The sequence below is a fragment of the Oncorhynchus kisutch genome, linkage group LG10 (genome assembly GCF_002021735.2).
Source record: "Oncorhynchus kisutch isolate 150728-3 linkage group LG10, Okis_V2, whole genome shotgun sequence".
NCBI lineage: Eukaryota > Metazoa > Chordata > Actinopteri > Salmoniformes > Salmonidae > Oncorhynchus > Oncorhynchus kisutch.
In genome coordinates, this window is record NC_034183.2 from 12,748,742 (window position 1) to 12,767,415 (window position 18,674).

At 39.9% G+C, this 18,674-nt stretch overlaps 1 protein-coding gene across 1 annotated transcript; it reads right to left on the bottom strand.

Annotated features, from left to right (window-relative positions):
* Positions 1–7,304: 7,304 nt before the first annotated feature.
* Positions 7,305–14,875, bottom strand: LOC109897451 (ladderlectin-like). Its single transcript, XM_020491941.2, has 6 exons — positions 14,124–14,875; positions 13,613–13,700; positions 13,285–13,400; positions 12,672–12,863; positions 7,722–7,836; positions 7,305–7,560 (listed from the first exon to the last, which is right to left on the bottom strand). Exons 2-6 carry the CDS (start codon positions 13,686–13,688, stop codon positions 7,469–7,471), a joined length of 591 nt encoding a protein of 196 aa, XP_020347530.2. The 5' UTR covers positions 13,689–13,700; positions 14,124–14,875; the 3' UTR covers positions 7,305–7,468.
* Positions 14,876–18,674: the final 3,799 nt, after the last annotated feature.

Here is an 18,674-nt window from a genome sequence, read left to right on the forward strand (position 1 = left end):
AAATGCCTCAAGTATCTTGTTTTGTACTTCAAACCAAATCGTCAAGTTTTGAATGTTCATTCAACGTTCAAAGCATCCTGAAAACACCTGACTTGTAATTTTGTTTTCCGTTTCTAGACATAAGTGGCTGATAAGGAGCCCCTAAGCTTTTCAGGAAGTCAGTTGGGGGCTCAACTTATTTCCAAATGTGTTAGTGCATCAGCAGTTTTCCTCTTATGTCAGTCAATGACAGTCACTTAATTAGCCCATGTCAAAAAAATATTTTACAGATGGCTAAGTATTAGTGTAGCCAGCTATCATAAACCTTGCACTAATCGTGGCTGAAATACTGACCGGGCATGCAAGGCACGTGCCCAGGGGCGCTCACCTCCAGGGGGCCACCATTGATTTTGTTAGTCACTCTCACTCAGATATCAGATGAACATGGCATACGTCATGGCAAAATGTAAAGCATCGCAGGAAATTAGCTTTAAAAAACTGCAATATTTTTCCTCTATCCCATGCAAACATTTGTAGAACTGCAGAAAAGTACCTTTAAACTGAATTATTTTCTCAACCCCATGACAAGGCAAATTTAGTAGAATTATATGTAATTTGTTTTAAAACCGCAAAATGTTCTTTCTGCCCAATGGAAAAATGTGTCGAATTGCAGAACATTTGCATTAAAACTGCAACATTTCCTCTACGCCCCATGGACACTGTGTAGAATTGCAGGACATTAACTTTAAAACTGCACATTTTTCTCTCCGCCACTCAAATTTATTTCGGGCTTATTTACACAGTCAAAATGGGGCCCATCTTTGTTACAGTAACCTCTTCTCACATTGCAGGCAATACTTTCCAATCTGTTCAGTTCTGTAGTTGACCTAAAGCTTCCCTTACTTCTGGATGAAGTCCAGGGATCATCCATCTCTTTCCTCATTACTAACGGACCACCTCATCTACACTGTCCAGAGGCACTCTCTTTTGCTAATGACCTACTGAGAGGCTTTACAGTTAGACTCCCATGGAAATAGAACCGGCTAGTCAAACCCAATTTGATCTTCAAGCCCAATTCTCCAGTTGGGTTTGGCTGCAAAGGGGCCTGCCCTTTGATCTCCTTCAAGGCTACTTGTATTGAATTAATCATACTGGTAGATGAATATGCCATGTTCTAAATCACTTTGATAGTTGATTTGTGCTCTGAATGACAGTAGAAAGGTTTGCTCTGATTTAAAGATGAGATGTGGAGTGCCCTTTTTTATCTCCTACCTTCATGTGAACTGACATGACCATACACATTTGAAATAGTCAAACCTGCATCTCAGAAGCAATATATTTTCTTCTTTTTTTTTACAGTGGGATTTACACTGTCTGTAGTTGACAGTTAATCTCCACAATATGTAGGTCAAAACCAGTGGGTTTAGTTGATTCTGTAAGATTGTTAAGGGGAGGGTGTATGTGCATGCCATGCATCCAGAACCGTATTTGAACTTGTCATCCTCTCAGAATAGAACAATACTGAGGCAGAAGACACCGGTGCTGGTAAAAGGCCCCACTCTGGCAACACGCATGTTGAGGCAGAAGACACCGCTAGCAGTAAAAGGCCCAACTCTGGCAACGCTCATGTTGAGGCAGAAGACACCGCTGGCAGTAAAAGGCCCAACTCTGGCAACGCTCATGTTGAGGCAGAAGACACCGCTGGCAGTAAAAGGCCCAACTCTGGCAACGCTCATGTTGAGGCAGAAGACACCGCTGGCAGTAAAAGGCCCAACTCTGGCAACGCTCATGTTGAGGCAGAAGACACCGCTGGCAGTAAAAGGCCCAACTCTGGCAACGCTCATGTTGAGGCAGAAGACACCGCTGGCAGTAAAAGGCCCAACTCTGGCAACACTCATGTTGAGGCAGAAGACACCGCTGGCAGTAAAAGGCCCAACTCTGGCAACACTCATGTTGAGGCAGAAGACACCGCTGGCAGTAAAAGGCCCCACTCTGGCAACACTCATGTTGAGGCAGAAGACACCGCTGGCAGTAAAAGGCCCCACTCTGGCAACGCTCATGTTGAGGCAGAAGACACCGCTGCCAGTAAAAGGCCCCACTCTGGCAACATGCATGTTGAGGCAGAAGACACCGCTGGCAGTAAAAGGCCCAACTCTGGCAACGCTCATGTTGAGGCAGAAGACACCACTGGCAGTAAAAGGCCCCACTCTGGCAACACGCATGCTTCACCTGTGAGCACACTGCTCAGCTTGAGCCAAAAGGCAGAAACCATTTTCCGCAGTCCGCTGCTGAGGGCGTGTAACTAAGGCCAGCAGGGAGAGATTAAGAATTGATATCCTGCTTTCTCGTCCATCACTGATAACACACAGAAGCATAATGGCACTGCTATTTTAGTGGCAGTTCGTTCCCCTGTCTCTTTTTCAACATCATGTGGCTACACTTAGATCTTGATGGTTCAATGAACCTTCTTAACCTCTGTAAACCAATACCACAAATATATTATTTTCAGGTCTTTTGAAGTGTTGCATTAAAAGTACCTTTGATAGTTAGCTTTGCATGGGTGAGTGTTGACACTATGGGTCAACATGGAAGGTATAGCAGCAAAATCCATGAAACAAGCAGAGGCTATGGCTAAGAATTCCATCATTATTTATTTCCTCTTAATATTTATCAATGTCTGATTGAAGTTGCACCATGATAACCAATCAGAGGAGGGAGGGTCAGTCTTGCTATCTTTGACACTGGATTGGCTAACCACAAACATGCTCTTAGTTGGGGAAATTTAGGCAATTCCTTACTACAAAGTAGATTTTATTGAAAACATATGGTTAAACAAAGATGCTTGCCAAGTCTACACTAACTTCCTTGCAGGCACATCAATATACATTTTCATATGCACCCAACGGCATCAAACCCCCATCAGAAATGTCACTTTTCAGGGAAACCACATGACAAATCACAGTAATGTCTCCACTAGAGTTGGTCTTTAAACAGAGACTTCCTGGTAACATATTTTATTAAGTGTGTTAGTGTTATCCCAGAACTGGTTGACTTCTCAAACTGAAATGTGACCCTGTGGTATCTGTCCCTGGGGGATTCTGTATGCAGCCTGATACATGCAGTATCTTTTCAGGTCCTGGTACAGGTGGATAACAGGGGCGGCTTCTTGATTTGCATGTTGATTCCCCCCTGTTCTCTTCATACACCTGGGGCAATGGTAACATAAGGAATGTTGAGCCTGAATGAATTAGATGGGCCACCTCCTGAGAGCACTGCTGGAGATACATTCTAATGAGTTTGCTTGTTTTGTAGACTGCAGCAAAGTATTCTGGCTAGTCCTAGAGCATAGGGTGACAACTCCTATTACATCAACATTGATTTAGAAGGATTTGATAAAACATTTAGGAATCTTTTCAAAACATTTGTAGAATGTATTTGTTGCGTACCTATATTGACATTTTCACAGACATTTTAGATCCATGCGGTGTGTATGCTATTTTGACATGTTCACTTGTAGGCTTGTAAATGCAATTAATAGAATATCATTCACAAGAAGGAATTGCCTGCAGACAATCGTAATTGTTTGCATCCCATTAGAAGTTTCATATTAAAAAGGGCTACTTTTTAATGCTAATGGTTATGACTGCTATTTTGCAAATATATCATACTCGCCTCATTTTCATAGATCATCAAAATGATCTGGCATCTGTAATCTGGCTGCCTAGACTAAAAACAATGCTGGGTTGTCTGGATGACCCAACTGCTGGGTTGCAGGCATTGGGTGACGTGGTTGCGTTGTTGATGCTTAGTTGTTGATGCTGGATTATTGAGCTATGACTCAGAGGGTCAGATCAGTTGACTGGATGTGTAGTTTAGTAGGAGCTTGGCTTTCAGATAGTAACTTTTGGCCACCCATGAGAGAAAATGTCATTCTGGATTGTAAGAATATTTTGAAGATAAATACACAACACAGAGTTTGAGAGGACTAAAAATTGTAAATAGGAGTTGGGTTTCAGTTCAACATCTGTTCAGAATCTGTGGAATGTCACTCCCGAACTCGAGAGTGATGAGAGTGATGTGTGCTACGTGGGCAACATTTTTATTGGTCTGTACATTGAGTCTGGAGTTGGATACTTGTTATTTGGTCATTGGGCAAGTTGTCCTGCAAAGACTTCTGATTGGTCAACCCCAGGCTAGGGTGGGGGGTTAAACATGGCATCCTGTTCCTTTGTTCATTGGGGAAAAGCTGAGGACAGGGGAGACTGAACATCTGACTCCCAGCATAACATCTTGATTTGTCCTCTCTGAATAAACCTATTTTTTTCCCCTGATTTGCTTTGAAGTTTGTGTTATTGAAGAAGAAAATAAATTGCTAACAGGATCATCTGTTATGTTGTAGTGTTATCACTGTTTAAGGTTGAACACTGACAGTTTTGTAGCTTTAATAAGGCTTACACATCTCAACACATCTGTATCTTACACATGAGTTCCTTAGAGCCTACTAGTATGCAAATCCCAACATTGGGATAAATACCACTTTAATACAATATGTAAATACACATTTATTAATATCATATTAGAATATGTAATGTGCTAACATATTTAGTGAACATTGACATTTGCAGTGTACCAACTTAAGATGGTACTACTGGAAAGTCTAAAAAAACACACTTCCTGAAAATAACCTTTGGATTACATTTAACAAGACCCAGCTGCTGAAATTAACCCATGTTTTAACCCAACAACACAAAATGTAGGGTTATTCACCCAACCCAACTGGCTGGGAAAAAATGAGCATGTTCTGTCCAATTATTACCCAGCGCTGGGTTACCAAATAACACAAATTGGGTTGATTTTAACCCAAATATTTTTTTGAGTGCATAGATCCTCATAGACCCAGGCTGGTGCTATTTGGTGTTTGAAGGAAGTTTGATGATGCAATAAAACCTTCTCTCTGATTTGACATAAAGTATGTGGCTACAATGTGCTACAATAGGCTACAATGTGATATTATACAATATTATTCAATGGGTGGGTCTAATCCTGAATGCTGATTGGATAAATCCGCATTCCAGCCGGTGTCTATTCCACAAGTTACCACCGACTAAATACTGGTGTCTCAATATAGCCCTAGTTTTTCAAACAGGGATCTCTCTCTCTCTCTCAAATGCTTTTGGAAAATGTTTAGCTTTTGAGACTGGCTAAAAAGGGTCGTAGCAGAGCATGTGTATGAGCATCTATCCACAAGCCTTGTTAGCATATACCCTTTGAGAATGAATTAACAAATTATTACTTAACACAAATTTATGTACCAGATTGCTTTTGGGAAATTAATTTGGCCAGTATTCTTTTGCACATTGAAGGACCTGGCAGGTAGCCTAGCCTTTAAGAGTGTTGGTAAACAATCTGTTGATGTGCCATTGAGAAAAGCAATTAACCCTAATTCCTCTGGATAAGAACGTCTGCTAAAATGGAAAAAAAAAGGACTCCTGCAAAGCTGAGGTTAAGGTGGTGATGTCATGTGTGCTATCCTGGAAAAATGACTTGTGTCATGCACAAAGTAGATGTCCTAACCGACTGCCAAAACTATAGTTTGTTAACAAGAAATATGTGGAGTGGTCGAAAAACGAGTTTTAATGACTCCAACCTAAGTGTATTTAAAACTTCCGACTTCAACTGTACATGTGGTGCAGAAATGTTTTAGTAGTTTGTGTTGTGGAATTATTCTTTGATTAAAACATATACATACACAATGTGTTGGACTAATGAATCATTATTTGGTAACTAGATTCTGATTAAGGGAAAGTTATACCTTACAGACGTATTCCCTTGTGCCTATTTGTACATGGATCAAACATGTAATAATGTAGCGCGGGGACTGACAGATTGTTTCAATGATGCACTTGGTCAGAAACGTAGCAGTTTCATAGGAACTTAAAATGACAACAGGAAAATGTTGCAGGTTTAAAGAAAGTTTGTGGCAATTCCAAGCAGTTTGCCATGGGGCGAAGATAAGATTTTCCAATTTCATAACACATTTCCTGCAATTGTACACATTTTGCCATAGGGTGGAGAGAAATGTTTGCAGTTTTAAAGCACATTTCCTGCAATTTTACATATTTTGCCATGTTAATATGATATCTGAGTGAGAGAGACTAATATAATCAATGTGGGCCCCCTGGAGGTGTGAATGTAGCAGAAGTGAGCTGCAGGTGAGTTCTAGTAGCCATTGTGATGTCATCCCGCCTGAGACTGTCTGCCTGTACTGTCTCCTGTCTGTCATAAACATGGGTTAGTAGACCAGTGGTTGGCACGTTATCTTCAAGTGTCATTTGATGAGTGTTCACGTCCCATGAAGCCTACAATTATACATAGGCTTTCATCATTATTGATGACAATATATAACGTACATAGGATCTCATTAATAATCTTTCAATAATGATGTCAATGTAAAATTACATTGTGAAGTTTTGTACATACCAAAGAAATAACCCTACATTTTGAGTAGAAAATCCAGAATGAAACTTACTGTCCCAATCTGTCTTTATTCAACTGGCAGATGTTGTTTGAAGTACAGCTGCCCAACATAACTATTGACCGGTCTTCTCATCAACTTGTCACTGGAAACAGTTTTTGTGTTTACCAATGTAATGTAACATGATGTGCTAGGCTATAATATTATAGTATACTATATCGTATTCACATTCTCACTCATTCAGCATTTAGCAAGTACAAAGTAGCAAATAACAAAACTAAATGTATTGATTACCATGATCATGTTGATGTAATTATACTACATAGCTGTTAACAGAGGGAATAAACATGTCCCACTGTGACGATCACACCATTCAATACAACTCTAATATATTTGGCTATAACAAGCACATCTTGTACTCACACATGTCTATACCCAGTGAGAGTTTGGAAACAAAAGCTACATTCTGTGATTCTAAGAACAGTCAAACAGCTGACCCGTTACTTGGTATAGAGAGAATGGATGGTGTAGGGAAACGTAACACCTCTCACCTCTTCATAGACAGCGCGCTAACGGTCTATGACAACCACATGGTAATGTTTGACTTATTTTAAAGCAATATACATTGTTTGTTTACATTCATGTTGTTTGTGGAGTAATACAACCTTTTTGGTTATACAAGAGAATCAATTATAAATTATATTCTCCAAGAATAATTGAAAGAATATCAAAGAATTTAAATGACCGCTGAACAGACTCCCAGATCTTAGACTATCTTAACGAAACACTTCAAAGAATTTGACAATTCTGGAACTATCATTCATGTTTAATAATGACTCCTGAGAGAAAATAATGTGTACACCTGTTTTATTGACAACAAACCACATCAACATTGTCTGCAACAAGTAACTAAACTTTCATTTTACAGCAACAAATAATCTCCATAAAGTATTTGATTTTACCATAAACATTTTTCAGTTAGGTTGCTGACACTACGCAGTAGAATGCTTGGTTTTAGTTGATAGTTTGATGGATTGAACAGGTCCTTATGGAGCACACAGAGGGATATCTCCTTCCACATAATTCATCATTCCAGGCATGTTTACCTTAAGAGGAAACACAGAATAGAAATGACCTCTCAAATCAATTCAGATAAACACAAAAATTCAAATAAAAGTGTGAGTGTGTCAGATTTATTTGTTATACTTACTATGAATAACGTTTAATTTGATGAATGGATCAGTGAATGATAGTGGGCTTACTGTACCTCCAAAGTTCATCTGAACACATGGCTCTCTGGCACCGTTATAGTTATTGGGCTCGTCTTTCGCCCAGTTCTGGTGATCAAATGTAGATCCGTCACTCCAGAACCATAGCCTGTCCTGTGAGGAAGAACTGAGGTCTCAGTATCAAAGAAATCACATATAACTAGAACACAACCGTTTAAAGATGGAATCCGCAGTAGGGGGAAACAGCACCACTGACCACCACACCAACATTGTTATTGATTTTGTTGCCAAGTTGAGGAGCGTTGAGCAGCATGTTAAAAAATGGTGGTACATCATGTGCCCTTCTATCACACGTGCAATGATGTCTGAAGGGAAAAAGAGTGTTTGTTGTTTGCAGTAATTTATTTGTTGTTTTTGAACTATAACCATAGGCTTCAATGGGACATATTTTGATTATCTACTGCTCTTGAAATGTTAATGCTACAAACATTAAACCAACATTGACATGTACAGGCTGATGTACAGACTGACTCACCTTAGATTGCTGCAAAATAGCTTTTCGCTATCTTTTTGCTCATATAAAGCGTGTTCAATCCCCATTCATTTGAATGGTGTAACGCAGGATTCAACATTCTAAACTGAAATCACTGCCACAGAACTTCCAGAATGTTAAAACCAAAACATTTCGAAATATTAAAACAATGTATGAATTATGATGCTATAGTACTCTATCTTGCCTACTATGCTGTCCCACTATAACCCACTGTGTCAGTTGATACTGCAGTGGGCATCTATAAGATCTTCCAAACCTAGGTCAGCACTTAGTGATTGTAAGTGCCGAGAATAGAGAGATTTTACTCCTAATCTTATGGGTTATATGAGTCTCATCAGTCCAAACCAGTTAAGAGTTACCAGCAGGTGTCTTGATAATAGAAAAAGGCAGTGAGTCAGTGCTTCCTCCACCACAGACAGGACATTTCTTTGGAGTTGTTAACATAATGTTTTGATATTTTTACATGATGAACCCATAAATAATCTAGACCTACATGCAACAGTATCTCTTGTGCTTAAGACAATGATTTCACATGAGGCCTTATTCACATGATATGCCTAAATACATCTAACCACTAGGCTAATAAATACTCACATATTGTTTCCGATTATTTCAATAACCATGTTTTTTCAAGCGGAATATCATGTTGTTAGAAAAAAGCCTAAATTGGGCATGCTTATAGAATTGGGTAATTGAAAGCATTTAGGGGCTATGTAAACTTTAATGGTGTTCGGTAAAAATAATAGCCCTTTCAAGCATTTATGCAACATTTCGGAAAGTAACCTGATGCCTACTGTTAGAAAAACCATTTAGCATTGTCAAATGGAAGTAACCACTGTGAATATATTAATATTAGTAATATTATCAAATTTTTGCTTTTAACAACCATTATACTGTATGATTCAGTGCCATATGCCCAGGGTTAGGTACTGTAGGTTACTTTGTAAATGTAAGTCGGTTACAATTACTAGTTACCTGTTCAAAATTGTAATCAGTAATGTAACTTTTGGATTACCCAAACTCAGTAATGTAATATGATAGCTCAAGAGGCGTTAGAAGAAGACAAATTAATATTACCAATTGAACTACATTTTTTGCAGGATAAATGAATGTCAGAGTTTACATAGCCCTAAATGTTTAATTTGACTTGTGTTGTTTATGTAGGCTTATACTACAGATAATAATATGATTAAACTGCATCTTTACATGAAACAAAGAACAAAGTCTTTCAAATTTCCAGTCATTCCAATTCATAGAATACCCCTTGTTTAACCTGAGCATAACTTAAAAACTAAGGACTGATTGGGATCATTGCTTTGAGTTGAAAAATAAATGCTGCTTTCGGAATGGCATGCCCTGGGCACTAGCCTACCAAAAAATGCTATTTGCATGTGAAAAATTAATGCCATATGCTCCATTTGCTATAGGCCTACTGTTTACTTTTTTGTTGGTTACACTTTGATATCTTGATAATTTGCAGCTATTTAAGTCTATCAAAAGAGCATGAGTTTGATCATGTGTCCGTTAAACATATTGATATATCATCATCAGAAATTAGATTGAGTTATTAAAATAGGGGACAGCATTTTCACTTTTGGATAAATAGCGTGCCCAATTTCAACTTCCTGCTACTCATGCCAATAATATAAGATATGCATATTAAGGGTCGATTTGGATAGAAAACACTCTGAAGTTTATAAAGCTGTTTTAATCATGTCTGTGAGTATAACAGAACTTATGTAGCAGGCAAAACCCCGAGGACTAACCATTCAGAAAAAAAAAAAAAAAATTGAGGTCACTGTCTATTCAAGGAGGTTTCATTGGGTAACTATATTTCTGAGGCACTTGTTTCCAGTTCCTACCTCTTACACTGGATGTCACCAGTCGTTGGAAAATGGCTGAGGTTATTCCTTTGTGAAATGAAGAAGTACGGCCATCTTGAATAAGTGTAACGCTGTTGAGAGTTGGGCAAGACTAGAAAAGTAGCGTTAGTTTCCTCTTGTCCTGTATTGAAAACAGATAGACCCGTCTTCAATTTGATCGATTATTAAGGTTTAAAAATACCTAAAGTGTATTACAAAAGTATTTTGAAATGTTTTGGCAAAGTTTACAGGTAACTTTTGAGATATTTTGTAGTGACTTTGCGCAAATTGGAAGCTCTTTTTTTCTGGATCAAACGCGCCAAATAAATGGACATTTTGGATATATATGGACGGAATTAATCGAACAAAAGGACCATTTGTGATGTTTATGGGACATATTGGAGTGCCAACAAAAGAAGCTTGTCAAAGGTAAGGCATGATTTATATTTTATTTCTGCGTTTTGTGTAGCGCCTGCAGGGTTGAAATATGCTACTTTGTTTACTGTTGTGCTATCATCAGATAATAGCATCTTATGCTTTCACCGAAAAGCCTTTTAAAAATTTGATATGTTGGCTGGATTCACAACGAGTTTTGCTTTAATTTAGTAACTTACATGTGTGATTTAATGAGAGTTAGATTTTTATATAATTTTATTTGAATTTGCCGCTCTGCATTTCCCTGGCTTTTGGCCAAGTGGGACGCGACTGTCCCCCTATCCTAGAGAAGTTAAAAGCCCTGCTCTCGGCCTCAATTAAACTAGTTATTGACAGTATGGAGCACAACACCATGGGGGATCCGCAGTGCAGGTGTTGCAAGAGTGCATTTTTCACTGGCTGTCCACTAGTCACAAAAACAATGATTGATAGACAGCTTGAACTTCAATTCAACCATTATTGGGTTAAAAAACACATATATATATATTTGTGAACAGTCACCCACAACTTCAAAAAATGTGGATGTCGCAAATAGCTAAATGAGAGAGCAGCAGTGTGATTCACATCAATAATAAGTAGATATGTAGATATCAATAATAAGTGATATCCGTATCGCCCGTAGGCTACACCACTGCTGTTGTCCTAACCTCCAAGTGTTTATTCAAGTTGGATAATCTTTGGATGCGGACAGCAGTTGCTCCCTTTGGAAGACATTGTCCTGTGTGAATTTAAGTATGCTCTCTCTAATTCTCTCTTTCTTCTTTCTCTGTCTCTCGGAGGACCTGAGCCCTAAGACCATGCCTCAGGACTACCTGGTATGATGACTCCTTGCTGTCCCTAGTCCACCTGGCCATGCTGCTGCTCCAGTTTCAACTGTTCTGCCTGCGGCTATGGAACCCTGACCTGTTCACCGGACGTGCTACCTGTCCCAGACATGCTGTTTTCAACTCTCTACAGCAGGAGCAGTAGAGATACTCTAAATGATCGGCTATGAAAAGCCAACTGACATTTACTCCTGAGGTGCTGACTTGTTGCTCGACAACTACTGTGATTATTATTATTTGTAAACATTTATACATTTATTTGTAAACATGTATAAACATTTGAACATCTTGGCCATGTTCTGTTATAATCTCCACCCGGCACAACCAGAAGAGGACTGGTCACCCCTCATAGCCTGGTTCCTCTCTAGGTTTCTTCCTAGGTTCTGGCCTTTTTAGGCAGTTTTTCCTAGCCACCGTGCTTCAACACCTGCATTGCTTGCTGTTTGGGGTTTTAGGCTGGGTTTCTGTACAGCACTTTGAGATATCAGCTGATGTAAGAAGGGCTATATAAATACATTTGATTTGACATAGCTTGGACTGTAGCTTACAAAAGCCTATTCCTGCTCTTTTCCCGCAATCCATCAAACACATTTGGTGTCATAGTGGTCTCCGACTTGAAGTCATATTCGCTCAGGTTGAGCAAAGTTAAACCTTTTTAAATGCTGATTTGAATGTCTTTGACAAAACAGAAAGATGTCAACAACATCACATTATTTAAAATATCAGAATTGGTCAAACAAAACAGAAAATGCATCCCAACATATTAGGAAATTATCCTAAGTATGCAAACAGATTCTGTCAGGCGAAAATTATATCAAACGTTTTACCATTGCAACATTTAATGTAATGTCATGTTTACCATGGTCGTCTGAAGGGTGCTATAGAGTTCACAGCTGGCGAAGCCTCATTGCAATTGGCCATTCACCATAATTTGTAACATGTCAATGAGCATCATCACTATCTTTCCTTTGTCGTACCTCAAAATGTCATGATTACCAGCTGAGATAAACGTTAGTGACTTGATTTTACTCCTGGCTCAGAGTTTGTCTGAGCAGTGTCTTAACATCACTCCAAAAGTTGGGAGTTATTTTTGTCTAAAAACAGGTTGAACAGGATTCATTTTCTGAGACGTTTTGTGAGTACGGCCCTGACTTCACAAGTGACCCTTGACATATTGATGAGCATACCAAAAATCCTATTCATCTGTGAGTATACTATAGCTGGACTGTTCAGGTAGAGTAAACATTTCACTTTTACTGTAGTAATTTTCTATTAAGGTATTTTAACTTTTACTTAAATATGACAATTGGGTACCTTTTCCACATTTGCCTGAACAGCATCATATCCTCCAATCCAGGTCAGAGGGAAATCGCCAGTCTTGATCAACACCACCGCCTGTAGAAATTGGGACTCCTCAGAGCTGTGCACAGACGCCAGGTTTGCTCCAAGGTACTGTACAGTGTTCTGCACAGACGCCAGGTTTGCTCCAAGGGACATACAGTGGCGCTAGAGCAAGCCATAGACAGGGACAAAGACATGTCATAATGTAGGTATTAGTCAGTTGTCCAGTCTTTGTGAGAATGTGTGTTCTGGACTCTCACAATCAAATATTGGTCATCACAACTAATGTTCTTTGAAATTGGCTCATCGAGATATTAGTGTCTACATTAGTGTCTATGTCTTAACTCATGGCCTGTGGGTTCCAATATACAGGAGTTCTGACTCCACACATTAAATAAATATTGCAAAGCCTAGAAATGTGTAACTAGACAATAACTTAAAGGGGAGGTTCAGTATTTTACATACTGGACATCCATGTGATGCCTGTAAAATAAGGCAAAATCCCCTTTAAGGTAACATCACACCAAATAAGCAAGTTGATTTCAATTGAACTTCTTTAATTCACAGTAGAGGGTAAGCATTATACCTCTGCTTCAGGCCATGTCCTTGCAGTCTGGACAAAAGTGAAGCAGCGTGAATTAAACTGGAACCAGTCTGTGGGGCATGGGCTTTTTTTATCTGCTGCAAATGCCACCATAGCATCTGTAAGGAGAAGACACAGGGCACGTTAGAAATTGCAGCCAACTTTCAAGGTGGGTTGAGACTGACTGATCTACAAATCACCTGGCATCATAAATAACTACTCAATATTATTTGTAGATCAGTCATTCCACACACACAAACACTCACACCCCCCCCCCCCCCTACTACAACATAAAAAAGAATGATGTAAAGTGTGAGGTGAACTCTCTTACTTGCTTCATCCAGAGTTAAGGCTTCGCTCAGTGCAATGGCAGCACTGAGAAGCAGAAGAATGGTCAAAATTGCCATGGTGATAGTCTCCTGGGAGAGAAAGAGAGAGCGAGAGACACACACAAAGACAGACAGTGAAAGAGAAGCCATCAAGTCAAAGTCAGTGAGTACTTCAGAGTCTAGGTAAGTTTCCCTAACCTCTCTTGGAGTACCCCCAGCCATTCCACTTATTGGATATATTCCAGTACTATTACATTAGAGCGGATTCAGCTAATGTAGGGCTGAGGAATACCAAGTATCATCTGTTCCACCACAGAGAGGAGATTAGCCAAGCACACATGAATATGCATGTCCCCAAATGGCACCCTATTCCATATATAGTGCAGTACTTTTAACCAGGGTTAAAATGTGCTCTATGGGCCCTGGTGAAAAGTAGTTCACTATATAAGGAATAGGGTGCCATTTGGCATGCATTCAGAAACAGTATTAGATGAACAGATGTTGAAATCTCACCTTCTAAAATGTTCCGTTGTAGCTTCACTTCTTCGGAGATCTTCAGCGGTCTTCACTGGGTCTCTCTCTCTCTCTGTCCTGCCTGTGTGTTGAGTTCTACCTCTCCCTACTCTCCTTTTTTAAGGACCTGTCCAGTCAGACCCCTCCCTCTTTTTCTCTCATCCTTTAACCCCCTTGCATTCTGTCTGTCCAACTCCAGACCTGCTGGACCTGTCCGATAGCTACCTGTTTGACAGGGTTGGGTTCAATCCAATTTGCAGGTAGTCATTTGTATTTATAATTTAAAAATTAACAACTTTGAAAGAAATTAATGGGTTGCACGTTGCTTCACAATTTTGTTATGAAGATTCTCCTGAGCACAGGTACCCAACTGAAGGTTTTACTTAATTCTACCTAATTGAAGCTGATGAAGACGTACTCTAAAGTGCATTTAGTGGCTTGGAAACACAATGACATTCAGAAGGCAAATCATTAGTAGAAAAACCTTTGTCATCATTGTGGTGTTGTTAGAATTACTTTTTACTAGCTAGCTCTGGAATTTTCGCTAAATTTGAATTATGTCATAAATTTGAATGTGCAGCCAACCCTGCTGTCTGTCTGTTAGCTAATTATTAACTGTATTCACCCCAAAGTCACTGCATCAGAGATGGGCCACTCTACCCCTCAGGGGCTTACCAGGGCTGTGTCCCAAATGCCACTATATCATTTTTGTATACTCTACCAGTCAAAAGTTGACACACCTACTCATTCCAGGGTTTTTCTATATTTTTACTATTTTCTACATTGTAGAATAATAGTGAAGACATTAAAACTATGAAATAACACATGTGGAATCATGTAGTAACCAAAAAAGTGCTAAACAAATCAAAATAAATGTTATATAGGGCCTCCTGGGAGGCCGGGAGATCCATGCGACGCACAATTGGCCTATCGTCGCCCGGGTTAGGGAGGGTGTGGCCGGCAGGGATATCCTTGTCTCGTCGCGCACTAGAGACTCTTGTGGCGGGCCGGGCGCAGTACACGCTGCCCAGGTCGCTAGGTGTACAGTGTTTCCTCCGACACATTGGTGTGGCTGGCTTCAGGGTTGGATGTGCGCTGTGTTAAGAAGCAGTGCGGCTTCGTTGGGTTGTGTTTCGGAGGACGCATGGCTCTCGACCTTCGCCTCTCCCGAGCTCGTATGGGAGTTGTAGCGATGAGACAAGACAGTAACTACTAACAATTGGATACTGGGGAGAAAAAGGGGGCTAAAACTAATAATACAAAATATATACAAAAAATCTTATGATTCCTCAAAGTAACCACCCTTTGCCTTGATGACAGCTTTGCACACTCTTGGCATTCTCTCAACCAGCTTCATCGGGAAAGTTTTCCAACAGTCTTGAAGGAGTTCCCACATATGCTGAGCACTTGTTGGCTGCTTTTCCTTAACTCTGCATTCCAACTCTAATGAACTTATCCTCTGCAGCAGAGGTAACTCTGCGTCTTCCTTTCCTGTGGCGATCCTCATGAGAGCCATTTTCATCATAGAGCTTGATGGTTTTTCCGACTGCATTGACTGACCTTAATGTAATGATGGACTGTCGTTTCTCTTTGCTTATTTGAGCTGTTCTTGGCATAATACAGACTTGGTCTTTTACCAAATAGGGCTATATACCAACCCTACCGTGTGTGTTTGTGTGTGTGTGTGTGTGTGTGTGTGTATATATATATATACACACAGTGCCTTGCGAAAGTATTCGGCCCCCTTGAACTTTGCGACCTTTTGCCACATTTCAGGCTTCAAACAAAGATATAAAACTATTTTTTTGTGAAGAATCAACAACAAGTGGGACACAATCATGAAGTTGAACGACATTTATTGGATATTTCAAACTTTAACAAATCAAAAACTGAAAAATTGGGTGTGCAAAATTATTCAGCCCCTTTACTTTCAGTGCAGCAAACTCTCTCCAGAAGTTCAGTGAGGATCTCTGAATGATCCAATGTTGACCTAAATGACTAATGATGATAAATTCAATCCACCTGTGTGTAATCAAGTCTCCAAATAAATGCACCTTCACTGTGATAGTCTCAGAGGTCCGTTAAAAGCGCAGAGAGCATCATGAAGAACAAGGAACACACCAGGCAGGTCCGAGATACTGTTGTGAAGAAGTTTAAAGCCGGTTTTGGATACAAAAAGATTTCCCAAGCTTTAAACATTCCAAGGAGCACTGTGCAAGCGATAATATTGAAATGGAAGGAGTATCAGACCACTGCAAATCTACCAAGACCTGGCCGTCCCTCTAAACTTTCAGCTCATACAAGGAGAAGACTGATCAGAGATGCAGCCAAGAGGCCCATGATCACTCTGGATGAACTGCAGAGATCTACAGCTGAGGTGGGAGACTCTGTCCATAGGACAACAATCAGTCGTATATTGCACAAATCTGGCCTTTATGGAAGAGTGGCAAGAAGAAAGCCATTTCTTAAAGATATCCATAAAAAGTGTCGTTTAAAGTTTGCCACAAGCCACCTGGGAGACACACCAAACATGTGGAAGAAGGTGCTCTGGTCAGATGAAACCAAAATTGAACTTTTTGGCAACAATGCAAAACGTTATGTTTGGCGTAAAAGCAACACAGCTCATCACCCTGAACACACCATCCAGTGTCAAACATGGTGGTGGCAGCATCATGGTTTGGGCCTGCTTTTCTTCTGCAGGGACAGGGAAGATGGTTAAAATTGATGGGAAGATGGATGGAGCCAAATACAGGACCATTCTGGAAGAAAACCTGATGGAGTCTGCAAAAGACCTGAGACTGGGACGGAGATTTGTCTTCCAACAAGACAATGATCCAAAACATAAAGCAAAATCTACAATGGAATGGTTCAAAAATAAACATATCCAGGTGTTAGAATGGCCAAGTCAAAGTCCAGACCTGAATCCAATCGAGAATCTGTGGAAAGAACTGAAAACTGCTGTTCACAAATGCTCTCCATCCAACCTCACTGAGCTCGAGCTGTTTTGCAGGGAGGAATGGGAAAAAAATTCAGTCTCTCGATGTGCAAAACTGATAGAGACATACCCCAAGCGACTTACAACTGTAATCGCAGCAAAAGGTGGCGCTACAAAGTATTAACTTAAGGGGGCTGAATAATTTTGCACGCCCAATTTTTTCAGTTTTTGATTTGTTAAAAAAGTTTGAAATATCCAATAAATGTCGTTCCATTTCATGATTGTGTCCCACTTTTTTTTTGCACATTTGTCACACTTCAATGTTTCAGATCAAACAAATTTAAATATTACACAAAGATAATATTTGTGTTTTGGATCATTGTCCTGCTGCAGAACCCAAGTGCGCTTCAGCTTGAGGTCACGAACTGATGGCAGGACATTCTCCTTCAGGATTTTTTGGTAGAGAGCAGAATTCATGGTTCAACCAATCACAGCAAGTCGTCCAGGTCCTGAAGCAGCAAAGCAGCCCCAGACCATCACACTACCACCACCATATTTGACTGTTGGTATGTTCTTTTTCTGAAATGCTGTGTTACATTTACGTCAGATGTAACGGGACGCACACCTTCCAAAAAGTTCAACTTTTGTCTCGTCAGTCCACAGAATATTTGCCCAAAAGTCTTGGGGATGATCAAGATGTTTTTTGCCAAAAGTGAGACGAGCCTTTATCATCTTTTTGGTCAGCAGTGGTTTTCGCCTTGGAACTCTGCCATGGATGCCAGGTTTGCCCAGTTTCTTTCTTATGGTTGGTTGAGTCCTGAACACTGACCTTAACTTAGGCAAGTGAGGCCTGCAGTTCTTTGGATGTTGATGTGGGTTCTTTTGTGACCTCTTGGATGAGTCGTCGCTGCGCTCTTGGGGTAATTTTGGTAGGCCGGCCACTCCTGGGAAGGTTCACCACTGTTCCAAATTTTCTCAATTTGTCGATAATGGCTCTCACCGTGGTTCGCTGGAGTCCCAAATCTTTAGAAATGGCTTAGTAACCCTTTCCAGACTGATAGATGTCAATTACTTTGTTTCTCATCTGTTCCTGAACTTCTTTGGAACATTGCATGATGTCTTGCTTTTTGAGATCTTTTGGCCTATTTCACTTTGTCAGACAGGTTCTATTTATTAAGTGATGTCTTGATTCAACAGATCTGGCAGTAATCAGGCCTGGGTGTGGCTGGTGAAATTGAACTCAGCTTTCCAGAAAATGTGATTAACCACAGTAAATTCATGATTTAACAAGGGGGAGCAATTACTTTGTCACTTAGGGCCATGAAGGTTCGGAAAGCTTTTTTCCCTTAATTTTATTTATTATCACTTAAACTGCATTTTGTGTTTACTCGGTTATCTTTGTGTAATATTACAATTTCTTGGATGATCTGAAACATTTAAGTGTGACAAATGTGCAAAAAAATAAGAAATCAGGAAGGGGGCAAATACCTTTTCACAGCACTGTATTTGATCGGCATATATGCCAGCAGCGCAAGCCTCTCTTTTTTTGCACAAGTGAATTGAGTTGGTATCTAAGAAATAGTTTTCACATTCAAAATGTATATATGTTACTGCTA

Bases quoted from the DNA above. Each gene is read 5' to 3' on its own strand.
- LOC109897451 (XM_020491941.2), bottom strand. From the start codon at position 13,688: ATGGCAATTTTGACCATTCTTCTGCTTCTCAGTGCTGCCATTGCACTG. The intron at 12,864-13,284 runs GTATAATGCTTA...GGCTTGCTCTAG, and splicing joins GGACATGGCCTGAAGCAGAG to CGCCACTGTATGTCCCTTGG. The intron at 7,561-7,721 runs GTACAGTAAGCC...TTTCCTCTTAAG, and splicing joins TGTTCAGATGAACTTTGGAG to GTAAACATGCCTGGAATGAT.